The following is a 27,804-nucleotide window of genomic DNA, read 5'->3' as shown; positions in this document are numbered from 1 at the left end:
CCCAAGTGTCTCCCTGCATCAGAAGTCAGGTTTTGGGTGAGGGTGATAGGAGCCTCAAAGTCTCTACAGAGAACCAAGAGGGCTACCTGAAATACGTGTCCTTGCAACAAAATCTGCGTGAGTTCTTGGTACAAAGGATGCCTAAGATAACTAAAAATGAAAAAGAAGCCCTCCCTTTGCCTGTGTGCACGGGGCTGGAGTCAGAGTCTGTCACCCAAGCCATGCTGCTTTAGAAATCAATACAGTCTATGTACAGAGCAGTGATCAGCCTGTGCCTTTGACTCCTGCCCAGTCTTTTATGTTGACAGCATTGCTTTTCTCATGCACTAGTGACATCATTATTTTGCAAGCCTCTAGGGACAGCTGACAGCTTCAGCCTTTTTTCAAGATTTGTCTATGGCTTTTAAGAGCCAATATTAGCAGCAGCTAAACTCAACCTGAGAAAGCATCAAACAGACACACATGGAACAAGCTAGGGAAATGGTTTCCAAGCATTTCAGTGCACACTTCCTCAACAAATTTGCTCAGAATCTGCATGCTAAGTTGTATATATGGCTCTTACCCTTAACATTTTACCATCTTTTCTCCCTTGATCTTTTAAAAGATTGTCAGATGCTGTGAAAGATAGCAATAGACTTGCATAATTCTTGCAACTAGAATTATTGTATGGAGACTTCCGAGACCCACAGATCTCTGATCTTTGAATATGCAACAGATCCATGAATCTGTTATTCAAATGAAAAAGAATTTGATAAAATAAGCAATACTATTTCTCAAACATCCACCAAAATGTTGAACAACAGACTATCCTATGAGAGTATCCATCACTGGACTGTCTCTAACTGGTCCCCAAAGGGCTTATTGATCATCAAGTATGCTCTGAACAGAGAGAGCCAGGCTGCAATTTTGCAGATGCTGAACTGTCATCTTGACATACTCAGTGCTTCTCTGCTGTAGTGAACAAGCATTGTTAAATGCATACTATTCCTTTTGTAAAATTAAATGGTGAACTTATCTCCTATTAATTTAGAAGGTTTATTCTGCAGATCCAGTGATGTAAAATATAGATTTATGTCAGGTAACTAAGTCAGACTACAAGCAGATGAGAAAGATTATGCTATCCAAGCGATGTACTCTCCCCTGTTGTAGGTGACAGACTGTTCCCTTAGTGATACAAACATCTCATTTCATGTGCCAATTTTTCAGCATCGTTCCTAAGAGCTCAGCAAGTAGGCTTAAGGGCGGAAGATAGCACTTATCACAGAGAAGAGCACATTAGACTAAACCCCTAGATAATAGTTTTATTTAAACCCACAATTGTTATCTGGGCAAATCCATCAAAAAGCCTAATTAGTGCTCTACTTCTGTGGGCTACAAGTGAGGAACATTCGTGTAGCAAGGCGCTGGCTTTCCTTTTCTACATGCATCCTTTTTCCTAGAAAAATTCATAGGGTAACGTACTAAGACTGAATACCAGAAAGATAAATTACATTAAAATCACCATGTGTTACCATGTGCTTTATTTTTACAATAAAACAGCCTAACTATGAGCCTTTTCATAGTGTTTCTCAGGAAACTGGCATTTAACGGAACAGTAGTTAGTCTCTGTTGCAATTAACATGATTGAAATGTTTCAGAATTGTCTCTGCTAAGTTGTGAGTTCTTATTAGAAGGTGGAGTTGCAAGGGATTAATTAAATCAGGTTAGCTAGTACTTTCCCCCAGAAATAATTAAAATCTTGTGCTGATTTTACTACATGTGTGGCCTCTAGCAATTAAGTAGGCTCTATATTAGCTATTTTCAGCATCCTGTTCACTTCTAAACCAAGCTCTGATGTGGTTCCTTGATACTTAACTACCAATACAGAATTACTGCTTTCACCTTCTCAGATCTCGATTGTACAGTAAATTTGACATACGTTTTCCATAGAGAATTCAGATTCTGTGTTATTTCAGCAAAGCAAAAAGAAAATCTGGCAGCAACTACCTTGAGAAATTCAGCAATCAAGATTTGTAAGGAGTAAGATAAAGCAATGGAAAATGCAAGTGGCAGAGCAGCCCTGTCTTAATATTAAATTGTTTGTTTTAGACTGTCTACTTTTTCATTTTTCTGGAAGCCTTACATTTGTATTGCTTGTGAAAAGTGTTATGTCAATAGGATTACTGTAGAAAGCCAGGTGGGAGAAATGAAGATGTATTTTTATGATGTGTATCACTTTTCTCCACCATTTGCTCTCATTCTTATTACCAGCCCAGCCCTGCATTTTTAGCAAACTTGTCACCTCATTGATTGCCCTCTGACTGCCTTAAAGGTCATTTTTGAATATGCTCTGACTCTGAAATAAATCCAGTGGAGACCTGACCTCCCTCCACTGCAAAAAAAGACACTGCCTACCTTCTGTTTCCTACCATCCACTCAGATGTTGCTGTGATAGTCTGGTATTTCATCTGATAATACACAGTATCTTAGTTTTCCAGATTAACAGAAGAGTTAGACTAGGAAGCTCTCTCTGTTGCAAAGATGATTTATTGTAAAATCAATAATCTTTTGCCGCTTTAAATCAGCATGTAAGAAAGTTTCAAAATTTCTCAGTTCACAAAAAACACCAACCCAGACCTCCTGCAATTTTCAGTTTGATCATTTTTTTTTTTTCCCCTGTAATTGTCAGGAAATAACCTCAAAAGGCTCTAGTTTCTACAGCTTATATCCTTACATAAAACATGGAACTAATTACTAGTCTGCATTGGCTGAAAGTATAATAGGGAGAGGAGCATGAGAAGAATGCAGCAGCTGGGATGCTGAAGACCTGAAAATACTGACTGGCTGGCACAGCCAAGAAGTCATGAATAATTAAAAGTACTCACCACTGACATTATACAGAACTTGCAAAGATACAGGCTGAAGCTTAGCTATTAATTTGTTTTTAGCAAGATGTTTTGAGTCATAATTTAAGAAATAGTGCATAAAATACTGAGAACTGAAAATAGTCTTAAAATGCATTTTCACTTGTCATGTGTGTAATATGTAGAAAATGTATGAACAAGTAACATACTGTGCAAGAAAGCCTTTTCTGTGTAAAGGAGATGGAAAATAAATAGTAAAGTTTCCCTTACAAAATTCTGATTATTCCAGTAAAAGCAGCCTGCTTTGCTCACAAGGTCTTAGAACATCTTCCTAAGGCTCAGTTTGCTCACTTCTGTTCTGGTTTTTTCAACAATCCTGTACATGATTGAGGCAGTACAGCCTCAGACTGTCAGCACCGAACAATTGCTGATAATTTCAACATAAGCTTTGGGCTGTGTGCAAGGACAGTGCTGCTTAAAGCATATTTTGTAACCACAAGGAACAGCACGTTAGAACACTCGAAGGTTAAGGAGTAAGCAAGACGATTAGATTAAGGGACTCGGCAAGATAGCAACATCCACGAAGAAGCTCGAATGTGTGAAAGATAAGCTTTGTTAGTTAATTGTTGCTAAAGGTTTTGTAGCCAATCAAGTTAAAACGTGTGTAACGAGATGTAGAAATCACCAATCAGCAATATGTATACGTGGCATTAGCTCTTAGATTAGTGTATAAATATTGCCTTCTGAGTCAATAAAGTTGGACATTTGTTTGCATCAAACTGAGTCTCCGTCTCGCATCTGTTTGCATCAAACACCCACTGCGACAAATGGTGGACCCCGACGTAGAACGGGCTAGAGACTGTAAATAAAAACTTAAAAATTGCCAAAGAAATATTAAAGAAAAAAGAAGATTGAAGATTGAAGATTATCCGGTCGCAGGTCTCCAAGAACTCGGGAGTGAAGAAAAAGGCTGAAAGGAAGCCGGTAATTGTGGTGCGCACCTTCATCACCTCCTCGCGATTGGCAGGTGAGCTTGGAGAAACTTTTTGTTATGGATTTAAAAGAAGAACGAGACGTTTATTATACTTTAAAGACTTTACTTAATAAGGATAAAAAAGTTATACCTGGCCATGATCTAAAACTGCTTTTAAAATGGACTCGTGAGCATTTTTCTGACATCAATTCGGTCTCTATTTATGACCCTACATTTTGGGAGGTCGGAGTTAAATTATGGGATGCCACTACACGGGGCAATAATGAAACCGCCAAACTCTTAGTACCTTGGCGAACACTTTTTGAAACTTTAAAAGGAAAAGAGTCTACTACTTCATCTGCTCCCCCTTCTGCCCCCCCGCTGCCAACCACTGCTGCTATGGTGAATGTGGATTTGGACCCAGAACCCTTTGACCCTGGGGGCTGGATGAAAACTAAAATGGGACCGAGAAGCAAAACCAAAAGCAACCGAAAACACCACCAGAATCATCGGAGTTCACAGAGGGAGAGAAGCCGGAGAACACAGGCGAGGAATCTTGGAATGCAGACTCCCGACCTTGTGCCTGCCTGCCACGGCTCCCGACTGCTCTGCCACCTTTCCACCTCGAAAGCCTGATTTATCTTCTTGACCACAGTTGCCATCAATTAATCCTCTGCTTCACCTGTCAACACCATCAGTGCCTGCTATAGAGCAACAGCCAAGGAAGGAACTGGGACTCGGAGACAAGCAACTAAGGAAACTGCTGAAGAAGCTGACAGAACTGGAAACCAAGGATGAGTATACCCCTGAAAAAACTCTAGTTTTTGCTCCAGGGAACATCCCGAACAAGGGAGCACTAATCCATTTTTACCCCCTGATCCGTTCCCTATTCCTGCTCCTATTTCCCTTAACCCTTTAACACCCACTGCTCTACCTCTTCCAGATCCAGCATGGGGAGGGGAGGGTAGTGGGGGAGGTGGTAATGTGTATCCAGTAACTAGATGGAAGGGAATTATTCAAAATGCTATAGTTGAAGGAGAAATGGTTCCCAATATGAGTCCGATGGTTTTCCAGTGATTGTGGGACCAGGAGGAGGAGGTCAATGGGTTGCATTAGATTGGAAAATGGTAAAAGAAGCCAAAGTTGTCATTGCGCAGTACAGTTTGAAATCGGCTTGAGTCATCTCATTTGCAACATTCTTTTTACTGCTCAATTGTTGATGCCATACGACACAAAAATGCTCATTAATACTCTGTTAATTCCTTCTCAATAATTGCAATATAGTTCTCAATATTGATGCATATTGTGGTGCATGGTACACTGGTGTTTCATACAGAGATAAAAAACTTGGTTGGTAATTATACTTGCAGTTTTGATTTAGGAAATTGTACCATTTCATTTTGTTTCAGGGTGACTTTACCAGATTTTAGTAGCAATATCATTTCATTTTTTAATCTTCTAGTGGTGGTTGTTAGTTTTTCTTATATATTGGTGAGAAGTAAGACAAAAAACACAGTTATGAGAATGAGTATGCCTTTTTGGAGGCTGGAAGTTGCTGTGGAGAGCAAGAGTTGCTCCTGGTACGGAGAGCACTCCCACTCCTGCCTCCGCAGCCGCTTCTCGCCCCCCCGCACACACTGCTGCTGCTCAGAAAACGAGCCCACCATACCTCTAAAAATGTATCTAAATCCACTAACAAACTTTTGTTGCTTCCCCCGGGTTTGCTTTTTTTTTATAGACCATGGCCTGAAAGTTGCTGAGGAGAATGAGAACTGCTCCTCGTACAGAGAACACAGAGTAAAAAAAAAAAAAAAAAAAAAAAAAAAAAAAAAAAAAAAAAAAAAAAAAAAAAAAAAAAAAAAAAAAAAAAAAAAAAAAAGAGTGTGTGTGCCTTTGCTATTTAAAGGCTTGGAATTTTGTCTGTAAATAATTTTATTTGGCTTTTTAGGTTTTAATTTGGCAACCATGGAGGAAACTAGGACTCCACCGTGCTGTGATCCGGGAGGGGTCTGGGGACGCTTTTGGGGCCCCCCGACCAATTTTTGTCGGATAAGCCTCCTCTACCCCCTTGGTTCTATGCGCCAGTGGACATCTGAACTTCCTCATACTAAAAAGTTGTTAAAGTCCTTCCACTGCAGTGTGAAATGTCCTTTTAGTATTGTGTTGTACTGATAACATGTTTTGTTAATGTTGTAATTCATGTGATCGTTTATATGTCGACTTAGGGATCCCTCGTCTATATGTTGGTTGTTGATTGTGCTATTCTGTTGTACTGCTCTTTTTATTGTTAGCTTTTAGGTCATATTTGTGAAGATTTTAATGGAATGTGTTGTATGAATCTTTCTGATCACTCTCAATCTATACATGCTGCAATACAATCACTTAAAGAAGGGGTTGCACATTTGCAATCACATTTGCTTTCTTGCTTTTGCTAACATTGCTACCTTGTATCTTCCAATGTTTTCAACGGATGCTCAATCCTGTCATGAAAAGAGTTTATCTTGTTCAGTCAGAAGGGGGAATTGAGGCAGTACAGCCTCAGACTGTCAGCACCGAACAATTGCTGATAATTTCAACATAAGCTTTGGGCTGTGTGCAAGGACAGTGCTGCTTAAAGCATATTTTGTAACCACAAGGAACAGCACGTTAGAACACTCGAAGGTTAAGGAGTAAGCAAGACGATTAGATTAAGGGACTCGGCAAGATAGCAACATCCACGAAGAAGCTCGAATGTGTGAAAGATAAGCTTTGTTAGTTAATTGTTGCTAAAGGTTTTGTAGCCAATCAAGTTAAAACGTGTGTAACGAGATGTAGAAATCACCAATCAGCAATATGTATACGTGGCATTAGCTCTTAGATTAGTGTATAAATATTGCCTTCTGAGTCAATAAAGTTGGACATTTGTTTGCATCAAACTGAGTCTCCGTCTCGCATCTGTTTGCATCAAACACTCACTGCGACACATGATGTGTAATTTTAATGAGGATGGCACAAGCCAAAGTCAACACAAAGCAAGCTAACCCCAGGAAGTAAATGAAGACCTATGGTACAAATCTTCTATTTCCTTAATAATTCCTGGTGATGAAAATGGAAAAAATAATTAGATACATAAAGTGGAAGCAAGGAGAAAAGCCTCTTATTAGTGTGCATTTTGAAAGAACAGTTGGTATTTAATACTCCAAAGTGATTTTTTTGACATTTCATTGCAGTTCTGAGCTTTTCCACTTTAAATAAACAGCCAAAATGCCTTCTAATCTCTCTCTCTCAAAAGGCAGAGGTTCAAACTTTCACAAGCTAAAAAATACCTTTGAGGAGAAAGCTTGTTAAACTGAAAATCTTCAGAACGTGTTCTTAGTGGAAGGTGGCAAGTCTCCTCAATTCCTCAGTGATTTCTTGTTTTCTTCTCCTGGAACAGTTTATTCTTTGCAAAATCTACAGCACTGTTTATTAACTTGTTTGATATAAAAAAAGCATCAAAACCAATGGGCACAGCTCCCTAAGGAGTCAGCAGGTTGTAGATTTGGCCCTATGAACAGGTTAAAAAGGATTTCCTAAGATAGAAGTGCAAGACTAGATTTTCAGAGATGGGTCACAAAGTCACCTTTTTTTCTTGCACCTTCAATTACACGGAAGACTAAAGACACCCGATACAGTGTCATTACCTGAAGAAAAGTCATTTGATACTCTGATACTTAGGATGTGTAGAACTCATCCATTAAAAATGTTTAGATCAAATCAGTAGCAGTTCCTCTAACCATCCTGTTATTTCCAGATCATTCCAGATAAGCTGGGCTTGAGCTACTTTGTGCTCGAGAAGTCTGAAAGCAGGCGTGGGGAAGCCCCAGGTCTGTCTGGCATGACAGAGATGGGTGGGCAGAGCTTCTCATCATTTTGGTTTGAAGCAAGCATTTAATCTATTCCTTAACACCACAGCATTAGGGAAATCCAGGCAAGTCATGTCTTAGAGCTTGTCAATGGAGTGAATAATATGTTTGCTTGAGTTACTGTGGAGCTGCAGAACTACTGTGTGTGCTTGAATTCATCTCCCTAAGGATAAATTCATCTGCCTCCTCACATGAGAAGTTAAAGAAGTAAAAAATAAAATATGCAGTTTCTTTACATTGATTATACAGCTATGCCTCACCACAAACACTTTTAGTTATTTTAATTCTCTTTTCTCATTCTATTCAACACACTGTTATGCACAGCTGTTTGCTTTTTATTTCTGAGGTGTGACCTCAATTCACAATTTTTGCTTGTAAGATACGGAATGATGATAAGAAGTATAGAGATTATTAAGCCCTTCTTCATACACATGCTTAGTTCATTAAAAGCTCTGATATTTTTCCCTCACTTAAAGTTTTCAGAGGTATTTAAACTCCAATAAGATTACATATTTTAAAAGCTATGTTTCATGAACATTCCTTAAAAAAGAAAAACAGAGCTGAGTAATAGGGATAGTTTTCAGTATTAGTATTATTTTACTCACTGAATTGAAACTAGTTTGCTTTCTTTTGGACATGAAGATTTACCTCATAATAGTATGACTGATTTTTTTTTCCTTCCCATAAATGATGGGGCAAAGAGGAAGATGACTTCTCCTTTTTGTAGTGACTGAGAAACATACCTCCCAGATTTTCAAAATTGTAAATAGTTGTTTTGATAAGGCCAGTGTGATGTTATTCTGTAAGCAGTAAATGTCACACAGGATTAAAAGAGTAGGCATGACATCTCCACATATCTCCATGTCTTTATACATTTATTACAGCACACATATTACACAGGTATCCTGATGATCAGTATAAAGATGCAAGCAGTGGAAATGATGTTATTCTGCACCACATTGTCACTTCACCAAGAACAGACTGTGTGGGGCTAAATATGGGTATCTATAGCTGGCCAATTCCCCTGTAAACAATGTAAAACTGGACAATGGAGTTAACAGTGTAGATCACTTCATCTGAAGCAGATTATTGCATCTAGTCTTGAATTCCCTATTTTGGATTTCCAGTGACTATAACTGGAACTCAGATGGCAAGCTAAGATCTGTACCTTCACTGCAGATGTCTGAAAATTAGATGAAACAAATTACATCCCAAGAAACCACCTTGTAGCAGTAACTTAATTCAAAATGTGCACATGCTCTGTATCTACACCCTTCAGGAAACCTCCTATTTTACATAAATGTTAAATTCTAAGAAAGGAATTAGCATTTGCTGGAAGCTATAGCATTAAAATTAATATCTGAATTAACCATCATGGGAAGATACACTAGTGTGAAAAAACAATACAGAGTGAAAATAACAAAATCCAGTCCTGTAGATTTTCGCTGGTGATTCAGCAAAGTATTTCAGTAAAGACTCATAGAACCAGAGAAGAGTTTTCTTTGGAAGGAACCTTAAAAATCATCCAGTTCCACCCCCCCTGCATGGGCAGGGACACCTCCCACCAGATCAGGTTGCTCAAAGCCCCATCCAACCTGGCCTTGAACACTTCCAGGGAAGGGGCAGCCACAGCTTCCCTGGGAAACCTATTCCAGTGTCTCACCACCATCACATTAAAGAATTTCTTCCTAATGTCTAACCTAAATTTCCCCTCTTCAAGTTTTAAACTATTTCCCCTTGTCCTCTCCCTACACACCCATGTAAATAGCCCTACCACAGCTTTCTTGTAGGGCCCCTTCAGATATTGGAAGTTTTCTGTAAGGTCACCTCAGAGCCTCCTTTTCTCCAGGCTGAACAACCCGGACTCCTTCAGGCTCTCCTCATAGGGGAGATGCTCCAGCCCTTTGATCATTTCCATGGCTTTCCTCTGGACACGTGTGTATGTGCATGTCCTCTGGACATGTATGTGCTTCAATGTTTTCCTACCCTGGGATCACTGGCACTAATCCCACACCTTGCTAGGCTCTGGAGTTGTGCAGGTGTTAATTGAAACCAGATTGTACCTTCAGGGCTTACCCAGCCCTGCAGCCCCTCCTGTGCAATGGCTCCTACCTACAGTCACTTATCCCGTGGCTGTGTGAATTGTCTATGGCTACCACTACTTTGCAGAAGCTGATCCAATCATACCTCACTGATTTCAGCCCCAAGCTAATAAGGTTTTGTGGTACTGCACCCTAGAAAAGCTCTATGTCAAAAAAATAAAAAAAAAAAAAATAAAAAAAAAAAATTACATTGGATCTTCTCTTTGCCATCTGAGTTGTCCTCGAATTCAAACACTCTTTAACTCATTCACTGATGGGTGCCCACTTTTGGCTAGGTCAAAAGATAATCACAAAAATATGCAGAGCAAAACAAAAGAAATGCACAAAAATAATATTTGACTGATTTTTCCCTGAAGAGAGCTGGTCTCTGATATCTTCCTAAAGTTACTTAAAATCACAAAATGTTTCTCACTACAGATATTGTGGGTTTTCTTTGTGGTCTCACAAATCCTGAGGACAGGAAAGGGGGGCAGTCTAATGAGTGTTGTGTGGAGTGCTGGAGTGTAAGCATTTCAGTTCTTCCAGAAAGAAGGGTGAACTTAAATGTACAACTTCTTCAACCATAAGGAATCAACAGACTTTTCTAAGAAGTGGATGTCACCAGTTCCTCTTTGTTGTATAGCTATGTTTCAAACAAAGAGTAATTCTTGTTTTATTCTTTCCCAGAACATATCCTCTCAGAAATATTTTGGGAAATGTTCTTCAGGTAGACAAGGCCTCATCCTCTAGTAACAGGTTGTGTAGATAAGTTTCAAAGAAGAAAAGAAGTTCAAACATAATTTCTCTCAGATATTCCAATGGGTTAGCAGCAGTTCGGTAGAATGTGTGTTTTTTTCCTTGACCTCTGAAAGGAAGCCTACACAACCCTCTATTTTTCTGTTTTTCTTTTCATTACTTACTTATCCCATCCAGGGAGAGGGCAGGGCACAAAAGTAATGTTTACTGATTTTTACTGTGTGTAGTCTATGAATTAAGACAAGCAGATGACAGCAAGTGACAAAACTGAGGCAGAAAACGAAGAAGCTTTGCTCTGGTAAGATCTAAGTAGAAACGCTTCATTAATAATCAACAAAACTTGTAACACACTGGCTTAGCACAGTCTAGTGGGGAAAAGGATTGAAAGTAAAGAGTAATCCTGAAAGTATCAGCTTATGTATTGTAAGCAAGTGAGTAGTCTTTCCAAAAGAGATAGCTTAGATGTTTGTAAACAGACAAAACCAAGCATCTCCATTGGGGGTAACCTTCTAGATAAAAGGACACTGAAAGCTTATAGAAGAGGTCCAATATGGAATTTGTATAAGATAAGCTAAGTAGTAACTATACTTACTGTGTAAAGCTCGTTAAGGACTTTCATTAAGTCTTCATGAAGCTGAAATGCAATCTCTTTGCTCTGCAATTAAAAAGAAATATTTATTAAAAAGGCACACAAAGACTGCAACATACATTTGCTTCTTGGTATTTGTACTCATTGTTCATCTTAGGCAGGGAATGCAACGTTGCTCCCAGAGAAGCCATTCAGACAGAGTTGCAGTGCACTGAAAATAATTACTCAGGGATGCAGAAGTAAAGAGAAGGTATCTGGTCAGAAGTCTTCTGAAAGGAAGCCCAGAAGTACTTTGAAATATTTTCCCATGAAGCATCAGGAAACTAGGTGCCAACAGAATGGGTGAAGTTCAGGATTAATGTTACAAGCCTTTTTCAATAGAACAAACTGCATACTGTTTTATAAGTGCTATGATATATACAAAAAGTAAGCCACGTGCAATGTGATATTCTAGAGGGACATCCTGCCCAATTTTTTACATCTAGAATAGCCTTTGTTTCTCAGCACATGCAACTATCTAAATATTTATGCAAGAAATAATTGTGGCTCCTCTTTGAAACTGATATCCAACTGCATAATATTCCACAGAGTGGGCTGCTGAAACAGCTTTGTTTAGCTTTTCTGGACTATGTCTGTACTTTCATTCTGTCCCAGAAAAAAGGAAATGCTTAGCAGTAGTTATTAAAAACAGAAAATATGTCAAAATAAGAGCATTTATTTGGACTCTCATTCAAATATATCCCTTTGTTAGCTTTCCATAGCTGTTCAATCAGATGAAAATTGTGGCAACTGTGCAAGAGTTGAAGACATTTGTAGTACAGACTTTGGAAAACAGATACAAAATAGAGCAACAGGATTTGGCAGACAGCCTGGCTACATGTCTTCTGTGATGCTCAGCATTGTAACATCCATGCTAGAAATGTCAGCTTTTTTTTTTCTGTTTTTTTTCTATGAATAAATTGATAATTAGCCCGGCTTCTAAAATCTCCAACTTCATGATAGATAATGGCCTTAGCTATGAGAATTACTTTCTATTTGTATAGAAGCCAAAGGAAAATCCTCAGGGACAACTCATCTCCAAGCTGCTAACACATAGTTGGCCACCATTAAAACACCTGCAGGAATAATGGTTTCTGAATGAAAATTTCCAGTGCATTGCCCACATATGAGAAGGAATCATGTCACACATCCCACCTACTACACCTTCCAGGAGGATAAAACAGACACACACAGTAGCTGGAACAGAAAATTTCTATTCCTATTCTTATTGTCCTAATCCTAATTCTGAAGATTATTTTAAGGCAACTTCCACACCACTTATTGGTATTCACTTCAATCCTTTTATGCAAGATGTTTTTTAACCAACAAGAAACTGAACATATAAATTAAAAAACAATTTAGTGAAATTCTTGTATTCCCAAGGGCAGTAGCTGTAGAAGCCAAGGCACAGCGAGACAGATGCTCTGAAGCCAAGTTACACAGGACTACCGTGAAACATTGCCTACACTTTCAAAAGCCTAATATTTTTCAGGACGTATAGTCCAGTACTGAAGTACCCAGAACATAAGACTTACTACTTTATTTCTTTGAAAAAATCACATGATTTCCATCTAATACAAAGGACAAAAAATTCCTATGCATAACAGTTCACAGAGTGCTTGTAAAGAACTGGAAATGGATTGCAGATTTGCAAGCTGCTGTAGGGAAACACAGTAAAAGCTTTAGCAAAAATTCTGAACTGCTTTTCACTGCTTTACATTGGCACCCTGCCTTTTAAATTCAGCAGCACAGATCTGACATTGCTCACACGTCTCCTCAAAACTCCAAGAAGTGGAGGCCACCTGTTTTCTCTTGGATGGCTGCCTCTGTAGTGCTGAACATGAGAGGTCTGTTTTAAAAATTGCTTTAGCACGAAGATGGACAAAACATATAAATAGGATAATTGACATTAAAATGGGAAGAGGAAAGCATATACATGTGAGAAAAAAATGTAGATGAACTCTGGCTTCAAGCAATGTGTCCATTTCAACTGCTGGTCACTACCATTTCAAAGCTAATGACAGCTCAAGCCCCCACCAATTCTAAGGCAGCAAGCACACTTTTATGGGGCAGCACAGAAGTTCATTTAAGAATGTGAGACAGAAAATCCCAAACAGATTTTCTCTTCACCCTTTGAAGATCTGATTGTAAGCCAAGCACACAGCAGTTCACTGAAAGATGTACCCTCCTTTTCTGCTCTGCAGTTACACCTTAATGCAAAGAGACACCAGATGAGGTGAGGATTCAGAGAATGATCACTATTTACTAGGACCCATTTCTTCTCTTTGCTCCTGTAGAGCTTAGCCCAGACCTCAGGATTTCCTAGCCACGTCATCTTCTCCAGGCAACACATTGATCAGTGGTAAATTTGAAGGCAAATGCAAGGAATCACCACAGAGATTAGTGAGATGTTTTTATGAAAAGACAATAGGCTTTAAAATGGAAAACAAAAAGAGAAGGGAGGGAGATGGTCAGAAAAAAAAGCAAAAATTAGGAAGAGGCAGCCTAGTGATGCCACAAGGTCCAGATGAATCATCCTTCCACCACTTCATCTGGGGACTCCAACCTCCAGAGGGTGCCTGTAGTGATGGATAACATATCAATTGCTGCCTCTATCCAAAGAAAGATTTTGTAGGAATTGTCCAATAAAAATCAGGAAATTTGGTCAATCCTAGGAGTATAAAAGAGATTTATTTTCAAGAACCAACACCTTTTACATTAGCATTTAAGATCAAGAAGTACTGACTCCAGTGGCAAGTGATATGGCTTTTAGTGTGTAATACATAGCACATTAGAGAACCAGATAAGAAGTGCATTTATTTTCAGTGGTTAATGGCTCTCCTATTTCTTTTTTATGCTACCTATTCCCTGCAATAGTTCAGCATGTTTGAACAGTGAGCTCCTCTAGGAGCTATCCTCAGGGCAGCCAAACAACAGAATGCAAAATGCATCACACATTTCCTGGAGCTGAGTTAAGCTCTAATCAGGCCATTAAAACCTGACAGACAATCAGTGAGGTGCCTCTTTATTCACTGTGCCCTAGAGAAATGTATTGGTATTTATCACCAAAGAACAAAATACAAATGTCAGAGCCCATGCAAACTCTTGGTAAAAGTATTATGTATGTGACTAATCTGGTTCAAAGCCATAAGAGGCAGAGGTGTCTTGCAGTCACCTGATGCTAGGATAGATCACACTCACACAATAGGCAAAAAAGTGTGGTAAAAACTATGTGCTTAACTTCCAACTCATCAATTCAGTTACTGGTACTGATGCTATCAAGATTTGTATTTATGGATTAATGTCTAAGAAACTTAAAATTTTATTCTGCATTAATACCCTTTCGTTAAAGTCTGTAAATTTTTTTCCACTCATTTTAGAGGATAATCTGGCACCCAAACTTTACTCTTTTGGGTTTTTTTTTTTAACTGAAATTTAAGAGTCAGTTCAGTTCTTCCTGGAACTCGTTAGTGTCTGTGTTTAGCCCACACAATGCTACTCTCAGTTACATCATTTAGGGAAAATATTCTGTGACTATTGCTTTTAAATGAGTCTGCTGCTGATCTCAGGGGGAAGTGATGTGCAAACCCTTCTTTTAATGAGCTTTCATGAGCTATGGTGACACTTACAAAACCAACTCATAGTAAAAATTTGTCCCAGATTTGCCAATCTGTATCAAAAAATGGTTTTGCTATACTTTAAAATCTTTAAATGTTTAAGAAAATGATGCAAAAATTTTTGTAACATCAAGCAGATTTGGCAGGTAGTCATATTCCTTGTTAATAGCCAGATTATGAAACTAAAATATTTATTGTGCTTGGCTTCTCCAACATCTTTTACTGTAAACACTTGAAGATATGTTCATCTTGGCTCATTATGGTTTCTGTCCAAAGAAAATACATGTTTATAAATTATAAATATACAAATCTGCTTAAGGATTTCATAGGTATGTGTTTATATAGTTGATTATTAATGCTGGAGTAACCAGAATCACTGTATGAAATGTTCTGCATAATACTTTTCCCTTCTGCTTGACATTTTTCCTTATTACTTTATTCTTTAATTGTCCCCATGAGGCCATCTACCCCATCTGCCTGCAGAAACACACAAGTATGCAAGGTTTGAACTCTGCTACTTTATGTTTGTAATTTTATGTACAGCATGAAGGCCAGGCACGAACAGCAATCTGTACTGCTTTTATATGCCAGCAACTAAAAAGAAGAGCTTAAGAGTCTATCTGGAAGCATGAGGCCTGACATAATATCATCAGATAAATGCCACAAAATCTCTGAACTAGATCCTATCTTTGTCCTGCATTTAGTACATTTAAACAGATGCTGGTTCCTGATCCCTGGAAAAAAGAATGACAAAGAGCTCCCAGAAGAAAAAAAAATTATGAATTTCTATATGATAAATGGGCTAGCCTAGACAGGAAAGCCATGTACAGACAAGTACCTGAATACAATATATTCTGGCCCATAAGAAGAGGTGAGGTAGAACAAATAGAGATCATTTCACCAAAGCAATCCAGATGCTGAGACAGATGTACAGATGCAGACAAAAGGAAGAACCAGAATGAGGAGGAACAGACAGTGAGACAAGAGCAAGGTAAAAAGACCAAAGGGTGCAGACACCCCTCATCATTTCAGACATACAGACCAAGGGTAGGTACTGCACACACCTTTTCCAGAAGGACTAGAGAAAGGGATTGCTACAGGCTGATGGCTTTGTGCTGTATCCCACATAGGAGACATCAGCAGGAGAGGGAACAAAACTGTACTGATAATCACAATCAGGAAATGAGGAAATTGTTTGATCTTTTCATTACTACAGTTCCAGGTGGAGCCAGTCTTAGGATACCATACAAACAGTATCCCTCTGGAAAATGTTGGGCTCACTTCATGGAAAAGCTTCATTTGAGGACCTACGTGCCCACTAGTGAGGTGGAAAAAGGCTGTAAGGGCTGCCATGAGAAGCAAAATGTGCAGCCTCACCCTGTCAGGATGAGAGAGGGGAGAAAAAAAGAGGGAGCAGAAATAGCCAAGGAGTTCAGAGTGACTTTGCTGTTGCCTCCCTGGATCTTGCTTGTAAGCAGTTGAGCTTTCCACTCTGAGACACTTTGCGTTTCAGCAACAGCCAGACTGGGGATTTGGAGCAAAATGGTGGAGATAGCCACTGTCCAGACTGGATGTAGAGATAAAGAACCTTCAAATATGAAGAAGCTGCTGCTGCACGACTGAGGGTGAATGAAAATAAGACCCTAACAGTGATGCATAACACTATTAGATTAATGAACTGGAAGATATTTAATTAAATGTTCTAACTATTGAATACAGAGAAGCTTGATTAGCTGGCATTTGGAAATTAGAGAGACATTAAGTGCTCATATATGCAATATTGTGATAGCCAATGGAGTATGGATATGCTAGGCCAGTGTATTTCGTGCTCTTGACAGTGGAGTACAGTAAGATAATAAGCATGCACTTGTTAGTCTGTTTTTTGAATCTTCATATTACTACTGTTTTTTTTATTTACATTCATTATTTAGAAGAGAGAGAGAACAAATTTCATAGAACCACATATTCAGGCTCTAGTGTAGAAGTATCTGCAGGATATGGTTTGTCTCTACTTTAATCTGAACTTTGTAAACAGTGAACAAATCCCATCCACTTTCACAGAGGTGACACCCATTGAGATTGTTTTTCCCCAATAGATATTTATTCCAAATCCAGTCTTTTTTCAAGAAAGAAATTAACAGAAATTGATTAGATATTCTATTTGATGTTTACCTATCACAAATAAATTCCACACCATTTTCTCTACAGAGAATACAGTCTGGATGAAGGAGAGTGTTGGACATTACTGTTCCCATTCTAAGTGCACCTTCACTTTGCTCCTGTGACCTCTTTCCTGCAAGGGGGACTGTGGTACAGGACAGGAACCACATGTCCTACAAAATGCACCTTATCTTTTTCTGTTGCTTGCTGGACATCTGAGACAGTTCATACAGACATACCTTAAATTAGACTGCTTGTTCACATCTGACAGAAGTTATCACAGAATCTTAGAATGGTTTGGATTGAAAGGGACCTTCAAACATTATTATGGCTGAACCTGGTTATTTGGACTAAACATTGATGTAGACAGCGTATGTTCTTCATCAATAAAGCAAGACAACTTTCTAACAGCTTCAGCTGCAAACCTTCTCCAGCACTATTATTTCCTGACAGATTGTCCTAAAAACATGTGCTCAGTGGTGAACAACCACTGCCACACTCAGGCCACATGCCCATGATGCTCACTCACACCAGGCTGAGCCAGGTCCTGGCTCAGATCCCTTCACACCAGCTTTGGTGCACTCACTGTGCATGTGCTCCACCCCAGCTATCAGCTTGTGATGTGGCACTGTCACAGTGAGTGGCATTTGAAGAGAATGACTGGGCTGGTGAGGATCTGGCTCCACTACCACAATGTCCAAGTTATGCATAGCAGGATTCTCAAAGTTTCATTTCTCTTCTTTCTCTCATAGAAGATCCCAGTTAGGAATAAAACCCAAGACCAGCTACTTGCTTTTCTTCAAGAAGTCATGCTAGAAAAAGAAAATTTGAAATGTTGTGCGTTGCTGGACATGATATGTAGAAAGAGATGAGTTTGTTGGAAAGATTTTACACTATGCTTCCTGTTAATGCACTGAAAACATCCACATATTTTCCTCCTTCCAAGGTGCAGCAATCTCAACTGATAAGTTAAGATTAAAGAAGGACACACACTTCTCCACAGAAAACATCAGATAGTTTTGCACAGTCCATCTGGAAAGAAGGGAAGGAAAAGCACAATTTCCAGTGCTAAAGAACTGGACTATGCTGAAAATAAACAGGCCAGTCAAATAACACACACCTAGTGAAGATGAGATTTCTGAGATGTGACATAAACTGAAAAACTATTCCATACTCAATACTGAAAAACTGCAACTGGTTCAAGGAAATCTGAGTTATTTTCACATAGAGAGTACTGCAGTATCCTCAAAATGCTTTTCCTGATACCTTTTCAACTTCTATTAGTAAGTTTAGTGGTTTGTGAACTACAGTATTATGCATTAGTTGTATTATATGAGCAAACCATTACCAACTTAGAAACTAAATTTCAACTCAAGTACTGCTACAGGTTTTAATGCACATTTGGTTCATGTTTTTTACTGTTTCTCCTCCAAGTACAACCTGTGTACCTCTTACATGAATCTTCTCCCCATCCCCTTTCTGTCTCTCTAGGATTATGGTCAGGTGTACACGAAATCTGTTCCCTGTTTTGAAAACATTAATCTGGTACCCTTGCCATCATTCAGTCACACACTTTACATTCTTTAAGCTTTGTTCTTTTTGAGCTCTTTTTTGTATGATGCCTGCTGACCAGCACCCCACTGTGATTGATGGATATGTATTTAATAATCTATTTTTATTTCAGAACATTATAACAACAAAGACTGCAAAGACATTACATAGCTCCTAAACTAGGGCTGCCTAGAGTGCTTGCTTAGCACAAGAAGGATTTACACATTGTATATGTTATGAAAGCACATAACAGGCACATGCAAGGACAGACACATACACAGACAATGCTTAAATGATCTAATAGAAGTACTTAAGTTATGAGAAGTGTATGCCTATATTTAATATTGGAAAGGAAAGGAAACATTTTTTTGGGAATCAGAGCATACTATGGCACTACGAGGCATGTCATTACTTTAGCTTGAATTAATTTATCTTGTGACAGAGATACAACAAAATACTGTTTTTACAAATAATTCATTAATACAGCATTACTATTTCGGGAGTCCTTAGCAAAACCTGTTTCTTTTCTGCATGGGTAGACAAACTTGCTCTAGAGAGAAGAGCAGGCTTTTTCCCCTGCTTTTTGGATATTTGCAATTCAGCTCTTAAGGTCACCAGCTTATACAGCAGCTTCCCAGGCATTTCAGCAGTAAGGATTTGCTCTGTGAGAACAGTCATGAAGAATTTATACGTGTGCTAAAACAAATTTTATGCTATGTGTGCTGAATCTTCTCCTCAAATGCTACCTACTAGGACACTTTTGCCTGCCTCATGCATCTTCCAAGTCGGCTAGAGGATTGCAGGAGAGGCATTTACCTTCTTGAACATTCTGGTGGAGTCTTCACTTATCTGCATGAACCGCATGATCACGTTGTTCAGGTAGATATCACTCAGTGTTGCATGGTCTTTGCTTTCTCTTCTCACTTGGTTCAGGAGTAAATACCAGCAATTCACTGGTGACAAGAGGTTCTGGTCTTTCCTAGGGAGGAGATACACACAGGTACTACATATAGAAGTGAAAAAGCTGCATTGCTTACACAAACATCTTGTTGTTTATGACTTATAGTCATTAAGTTGTTATGTAAAAATGGCTGCTTCTGAACAGGCAGTCGATCTGTTCATGCAATAGCTTGGGCTAGGCAAGCTTCAGATAACTCTTACAAAACACATTCTACAAATCCCATGAGGCATGGTTAGCAGAATAGTGTAAGAATTAAGAACACTGCAAGCCACCTGAGAATACTAAAAAATTCTTGCCACAAAGCTTTCAGTTGCTTACAGATGGAGTACAAGTAAATACTCAAAACTAATAAAGGTCACTGCAGAAAGAGTAACAGTAGATCAATTTTTTACATTAGAAATACACAAGCACTGCAAGCACATCTCGAATGCTTCATGAGCAAAATTGCAGGTATAGCTCTTCCACTGCAATGGATTTGTATAACTGCTATAAAAGTAGAAGGAAATGTCACAAGGATATACAGTCTGTGATCAGCATTCATAAATTCACTGCTTTCATAAATATGATGTTACTGACAGTCCCATATGGTTCCATTACAATACAAGCAGTAGGACTGGACTTTTTCCACAGTGCTACTGTTCTGAATTTCCTGAGCAGACGTTTTTCATTGCAGCCCCACTCCAAGGTGTCAATATTGCAGAAAGTGAAATCTCACATGACTTCTCATTTCTTTTACACAAAGTCCAAGAAAAATACTTGCAGTTTAACAACTGTTTCACAGACAAAAACCTATTTCTAAAATTTTCCTTATGATTTTATTGAACCTTTAATTTACAGTTTGTCTTTGAACTAAGTGCTTTAGAAACTTTGCTGCTCTTATGGTTTTTTTTCTCTTGTGCAGGGATTCTCCTGTAGTCAAAAGCATCAAGCACATGAAGGTAAAACAGCTGAAGCTGGTTTTGAATTGACAGAGAAACTCCTTCAACTGTTGGTAAACTGATCTAATAATTAACTCTTCTCATTGTTAGAAACATACCCTTTAATTCCCTACCTAATTGCCCATCATTAGCTTTCACTCCCAGAATCAAAGCAGCAATGAATGATTAACACACAAAAGCCTTTTCTTAACCATCAGTGCTTTGCTTTGCTGAGTTAAGGAAACTTCCCCATTTTGTTTGAGATGGACATCTTAACAGTGTCACTCACAGCACAGAGCTACAGAGGTTTATCAGCCAGGCCAGCCAACAGGAGCACCTCTGAAATGCTGTGCTGACAGGACTTGGTCCTCACTGCTTCTGCATGTCCCAAGAGCAAATCATTCTCCTTTTTTTTCTGGGGTGGATGGTGGGAACAGCATGGTGGACCACCCATTACAGTGGCTTTTGCTGAAACCTCTTCTCAAAGTAATCAGAGATTTGCAGAACAAAGCCAAAGGCAGGACTCCAGTCAGGACCCCCGTGCACATCTGCTGGTCTGGATTTAACACATGTTTAAGAATGAAGAAAGATGTTTGTATGCACAAGGCAGAACAGAAGCCAGGGCACTCTCTGAAGTGGTGACATATGCACATGTTGGTTATTTCAGGGAATCATTGAGTCACTTAACTGAATTTGAAGAAATACACATTATTACTCTTTGAACTGTGCAAGCTGTATTTCAATTAACCTTTCCTTGCCAGATGTGTTTGGAAAAGACTTCTCCTTTGGCAGAGCTCTGCCATCGTATCTCTAACACTGCACTGACTGGAGAGTGGAAAAAGGCACTTACTCTACAGTTTTACAAACACAGTTCAGAGAATCATTTAGGTCGAAAAGGACCTTTAAAGGTCCAACCATTAACCTAAGGCAGCCAAGTCCACCACTAAGCTATGTCTGTAAGCACCACATCTATTCTCTTTTACATGCCTCCAGGGATGGTGACTCAACCACTTCCCTGGGCAGCCTATTCCAGTGCTTGGCAACCCTTTCAGTGAAGAAATTTTTCCTAATAATCAATCTAAACCTCCCCTGGCACAGCCTGAGGCTATTTCCTCTTGTTCTATCACTTGTCAGAGGGGAGACCAATCCCTGCCTCACTACAACTTCATTTCAAGTAGTTGTAGTGAGACATAAGGTCTCCCCTCAGCCTCCTTTTCTCCAGGCTAAAGAACCCCAGCTCCCTCAGCCACTCCTCATAGGACTTATTCTCCAGACCCTTCACAAGCTTTTTTTGTCCCTCTTTGTACATGTTCCAGCACCTCAATGTCCTTCTTATAGCCAGGGGTACAAAACTGAACACCAGGGTGCAGCCTCACCAGTGCTGAGTACAGGGGGACAATCACATCCCTAATCATGGTGGCCACACTGTTTCTGATGCAGGCCAGGATGCTGTTGGCCTTCCTGGCCACCTGGGCACACTGCTGGCTCATGTTCAGCTGCCTGTGGACCAGCACCCCACATCCCTTTCTGCCAGGCAGCTTTCCTGCCACTTCCCCAAGCCTGTAGCTTTGCTAGGGGTTGATGTGACCCAAGTGCAGAACCCAGCACAAAATATGGGTTTAAACTCCTAAGCATAACAGGGCCAGGCAAAAGCATTCATTAATCATATCTCAAGTTAGGAAAATAACCAGATGAGACCACGGCAACAAGTACTGCATTTGAAACACTTTAGAAAACATGCCACATGTATGTTTTGCCAGATACTAGGTGACCACTTTGGCTTTGCACACAAGTTGCTGAGACACTCTCAAGTCCTATCAACTCCACTTCAACAGATCAGCACACAGCTTTTGAGCCCTCTTGGGGTTCTGCATCTCTTCTAGACACTTGCTGTATTTTGGGTGGTTTAAACTCCATCCAGCAGGTTAGGGATCACAAACTTGCAGCATACCATTTAAGAAACTAACAGCACTTGTCAGAAGCTTACATGAATAATTGCAGAAGGCCAAATCAGCAAAACTGCACTGAGTTATCTGGATACCTTCAGTTGCAATGAGAACTGCTGCACTGTCAAATAGGGGTGGGAATTTTAAATGTGTCTTCGAACTTGGATTCAACCTAGCAGTACTCCAAGCCACCAAAAGCAAAAAGTGGCACAGCACTCCAGCATAGACTAACATGCGGGGGAAGGAAATCTCTCTTACTTGTACTGCTGATGATCCTTTGTACTTCTTGTTTTTGCCATGAACCTCTCTGCCAATTTTTCCAGGTTTCGGGAATACTCCATCTCTATTTCCGACTTCTTGCGGAAGAAATCCTGCAGATCCTGAAGAAGCTGCACTCTCATTTCAGTCTGCTGCTCCAGGCATTTCTGCTGCTCGATGAGTTGAGCTCGGATCTCTAATGACAAAGCACATAACCACTCAGGTCAATGAATGCAAATGATACTCGAGTGCTACCAACCAAAATGACAAACACTTCAGCAGCTGCAGCTTCACCACCTGGATCTGGATTTCAGGCCCTGTGGTGGGACACAGCAGTGGCAGCTCTCATTTCTGCCACCACATGCTTATCCCACAGCATCCTTCCACCTGCTGTCTGTGTCACAAACAACCATGGGAAGGGCTCAGGACTCTGCTGGGCTCAACCAAGCAGAAGACCTTCTTCAACCTTCCTCCTCCATCCTCTTCTTCTGGCTTGGAATGATCTCCTTGCAGGAGGTGCTGTGCAACCATTTGAGCAGCAGCTCCTTCTGCTGTCCTGAGAAACTGCAGGCTAAACAAGCATCCTTTGGGCTGAGATCAGGCTGCTCACTGCCAGGTGGATCATGCAGGTGTCAGGTTGGTGTCATCGTGTACACACCATGGGAACAAGCTTGTAATAAACTCTGAAGGAATTGTGCACCAGAACTGTGCACAAATGAGCTGCTGTACTTGCCTCATCTCTGCCAGGTAGACAGCTGATGTGCTATACACATCCATTCACCAATATTTTACAGCAAATATAGATGAAAAAGGTGTACCTATATTTAGAGATAGCAACTTGAAAATTTGCACAAGGTTCCTGTGACTGAGGCATATTTATTAGCATCAAACAAAATCAGTCAGTTTATAAGAGAATATATGCTCCTGGTGTTCATCTAGAGCAACAGGCAACAGCCTCCAGATTTCTTACAACTTTATTGTATGTTGTTTGCTACATGCACAATTGCTATGTGGAAAGGTTTTTATTGAAGGTTGTTTTGAGGTTTTTTTAGCACTTTTATTACTTGAGTGCTAAGCAGTTAATCACATTCTGGGAACACTTAGTCTAGAAACATCCTTCCAGTTCTTTTGAGAGGTTGGTTCATTAGAATTTTGTCAGCTGCCCAGGCACACTGCAATCCGACATCATGGAGTAAACATTTTGTGACGACAATGTATGTGTCTATTTTTTACACAGTTTAATGCTTTAAAAAGGACTTACTGATAGCAAAATACATCAGAAATAATGTTCATGCAAATGCAAAATATTTTTTGACTTTTAATTGATTCCTAATGGCGTAAGCATACTGTGGGTAAGAAGATGTTGGAAATCTGAAGTGGCCTCACGGATCTGAAATGGAACAACATTCTAAAAAACAGTGTGAACATCACAAAGAACTGCAAACTAGCAAGAAGTAACAACATTGTAAAAAATTATCTGATGGAACTAGGAATGCATCATTACTGATCTGAAGCCATGTATAAAGGCAGAGATCCACTCTGCTGGGATTCAAATGTGTAGACTGAAATATGGTAGGATGAGTGCAGGAAACTGTTAAGCCAATATATTTATTGGAGGAGGGAGACACTGCAGTGTTCTCTTCCAGATCTCCTTTGAGCTACCAGCTGCTCTGTTAATCATTAATGACAACATCCATTTTTATAGTCTGGGAGGTGAACCAAAAAACTCATGGTTTGGTTTTCATTTCAAATCAGTTAGAAAAGGGCCATGCCTCCAGCAAGGATGAGCCACTGTAATGCAACCCTGTATCAATGACATTCATGGACATCAGAGCAGAAAATCACATGGGAGCTGGAAGGTTATTAACAGAAATAAAACCCCAAGACTTCTTTTTTTGGGATGTCCGCTATGTTTGCCAGTGCAATTGTGGAAGACTCCTGTGTTTAGGAAAGCACAGATTTACTGATCATAAGCAGGAATTTTTCCCATAAGCTGAAGCTTTTATTATATGCAAGCCCATATATTGCTGCACTTTGGCCATCTCCCCTTCCCACTACAGATTTTCTACCTGTTACTTTAAAAGCAGAGTTCTCTACAGAGCAGCTATGTTCTGATTATTTTGTAGGTCAGTGGATCTTGCTGCTGTAATTCTTCCTTTTTTGGCAGGTTTTTTACCATAGCAACAGGAAGGAGAAAGATTTTAGAAACAGGAATATATGAATAAAGATACACAAAACAATGAAAAAGGGATGACAGATACAATATGAGAAATTGCATTATTTCTCGTGGTCACTGGCTTTCCAGAGGACAAGAGCAGCTTCCTTCAAATGAGTATTTTAGAAAACAAAATAGGAGGGTGATCTCTGAGAGATGATGGTGGCTTGAAGGTGTCAAAACTCTGAGTAAGTTGGTAAATTATAAGTATAGGGGAGGATGTAGCCTTCTGAAGAAAGTTCCACATTTTCTGGCTATTTGAATCTTGGCAAGGAGAAAGAACATGGTGGCTTCAAAAGGCTGAGCTTCTGGCCCATCACTGGAGGAGAAAAAGGGGAGATGCACATCGCACAATTGCCAGCTAACAAGTCTTTCATGTCCTTCTACTCCTCCTGCACTTTTAAATTCTTCCTTTACTAATACTGTGTGTAATGCCCTGCTAGCAGGATGAAAAGATGGCAGTAAATAAGAAATCAGATCAGTAAATGTTGTGATTTTGCTTCGTGGTAAAAGAAAACTGTGGATTTTTCATTTTTTGTTTTTAAAGCTAACAAAATTTCCCCAACAAACATGGAATAACAGCCAGCCAGCCCAAGAGGCTCTGCATCACAAAATCACAACTGTCCAAGCAGTATTAAGTAATGCAGACTGCCCATTACCTATTGCTACAGGAAAATGAACCAAGGCAACAGTGTCTTCTTTAACCAACCCACAGGTGTGATTTCCCTCGAGCTACAAAGAGCAGCCTGGAAAATTGTTGTGCTATAGTCAAAGAAATAAATACCCAATACACCAAGAAGGTGCCAAGTTAAGAATAAGCAGAGTCCAAATTCCACAGATCCAGAGACAGGTGCAGCAGACAACAGATGGGTGGCTGCCTTTACTCTGTTTCCCTGGCACATTTAAATTCAAAGTCGAACCGATACCAACTGTACTGGGCATTGTCCTCTTCTGCTTTGTGGGGAGGAAGGTGGGGGGTGAGTGTGTGCTGATGTCAAATGATTGCCAGGCTGCTCTGTGCCAGGACATTTAAAGCCTGGACAAATTAACACCTTCTGTACAGCAGCTTTGAGTCATACTCACCTGCTCTTTGGCCAAGGGCTGGCTCAAAAGGAATTCCATGCAGCGACACTACAGCTTGAACAGACTCAACCCACATCAAATGGAAAAAAACTCCCACCCTTCGTCCAAGATCTGCACACATGACCAAATCAGGGAAGCAGGTAATGTGGCCATAATTAAATCAATAACCTCTGGGTAAAGTTTTATTTCTACAGATTTTCATGCTAAAAATTATTTCAATTATGCCCTCATTGACACCACCCTCTAGAATTACTGCATTAAGTATAAAAATCGGGTTTTGTTTGTGGCAGCCTTCCAGATATACCTCTAACCTTTCAGTAAATCTTTACTTTCTCCTGACAAGAGGTTTGATCAGTGCACTATGAAAACCAAAAGGAGACAAGATTATAGCTGTTTCAAGAGTTGAGTACAAAGTGGATAAAGCTAAGCTACTGACATCACCCAAATCACAATCAGAAGTAAAGTTGTCAAGGTTACCTCTTTGCACATAGTACAGTACTACATTTAATGGCTTACATGGCACTGCAATAATGCACCATATTACCCTGGAGAAGATACCTGTAACTTGATAAAGGCTTGAAGGTACTTCGAGGCTGTGCCTAGTCCTGTCAGCCCCCAGAGACTTTCCAGGCCATGGTGAACCCTCTTTACCAACTCTCTACCAAAGCAATTCTAAGAAATGCTTTGTGGTGCTGCTACACCTCTGCTCTGAGCTGCTTCCCTCCTCAGCCACCTCACAAGTTACTGCAGCCTGATGTCCTTACCTCCCCTTAAAGTGGAATAATTTTTTGTTGTTTGCTCAAAGCTCTGAAAGGTTTGGGCTCTCTACAAAGCCCAGCACCTCTCCTCAGTCACCCCCTCAGCTGTACTGCAAGCCTCCCACCTGCTGCCTCACGCTGCCGGGCACTGAGCTATATTTAAGTCATGATTACAATATAAAAAGTAGGCAGACACATTAATCCAGTGGTATTACTGGATAATAACACAAACAGCCCCAGGGCCCCATCCTGTGAACAATTATAAAAGCAAGCAGCTCATCAGAATTATCTGAGAGTACAAATAGGCTCTCACGAGACATAGTTATGTTTGCAGGTCTTTATCTGCTTGGTTACTTCAGACAAACCCATAGTACCTCCCATCTTTGTTCAAACACCTCTGTCACAATTTTTTAAAAATTAAATATGTAAATTTTAAACACGTATATTTTATATTAGTTTTAAAACACTCAGCAATGTCTCATCAGAAGCACTGAGGGCACTGCAGGGTGTCTTACGCTTTGAATTTCCAAAAATTATCACTTTGTCATTTTTTTTGCCCCACCGAGCTATAAACAGACATACCCTTCATTCTCACATTTACAATACCTAGAACTTAACTTCTAAACAACAGATACCATCTGCTGACTGACAGGCACTTGTAATTAAGCAGATATTGAAGCAATAATCATCTTGCAAGCTCTCTTCAAAGACCCTTGAGTCTTAGGGGACTCTCACTACCCCTCAGTCACATCATGTAAGAATGGCTCCTGTCTGAGACTGCTGCTAGAGGCAGGAATGCTCCATCTGAGAACTGATCTTTCCTGTTTCTTCCCAACCTTCTGCCTTTTGTAAGGACCTGCTTTTAGCTTCTCTGTTGAGATGGGCAGAGCTTCAGTCCAGCTGAACACAGCTGGCCAACATCTGCAGTTAAGGTTTTGTTTCAGCCAAGTGATTAAATCCAGCTCACAGAGGATGCTGCCAGCAGAGAAACCGCAGCAGGAATCACTGAGGGAGGGGGGGCAGGGCCTGGGGGTGCCCCCTGTGCACAGGAGTTGTCCTTAATGCCATGTCATTCCTAGGATCAGCACTCCCACACCTGCTGGGGATGTTAAACTACCTCTCAGCAGACAAGAAGATAAAGATGATGAAAGGTATCAGCTCTGTGGCGGCTAT

The 27,804-nt window shown here is 39.9% G+C and overlaps 1 protein-coding gene across 2 annotated transcripts in view; it reads right to left on the bottom strand.

Moving 5' to 3' along the window:
• Nucleotides 1-27,804, bottom strand: part of SRGAP1 (SLIT-ROBO Rho GTPase activating protein 1) — a 145,346-nt gene that overhangs the window by 50,612 nt on the left and 66,930 nt on the right. For both annotated transcript variants that reach the window (XM_030449396.1, XM_030449402.1), the window contains exons 2-4: nt 22,576-22,771; nt 19,310-19,472; nt 11,130-11,192 (exon numbers count right to left, since the gene is read on the bottom strand). In XM_030449396.1, the coding sequence (XP_030305256.1) occupies nt 11,130-11,192; nt 19,310-19,472; nt 22,576-22,771 (422 nt within the window). The remainder of the gene's footprint in view (nt 1-11,129; nt 11,193-19,309; nt 19,473-22,575; nt 22,772-27,804) is intronic.

The sequence above is a fragment of the Calypte anna genome, chromosome 1 (genome assembly GCF_003957555.1).
Source record: "Calypte anna isolate BGI_N300 chromosome 1, bCalAnn1_v1.p, whole genome shotgun sequence".
Classification (NCBI taxonomy): Eukaryota; Metazoa; Chordata; class Aves; order Apodiformes; family Trochilidae; genus Calypte; species Calypte anna.
The sequence above is the reverse complement of the archived record's forward strand: the minus strand, read 5'-3'. Positions and strand labels throughout refer to the sequence as shown.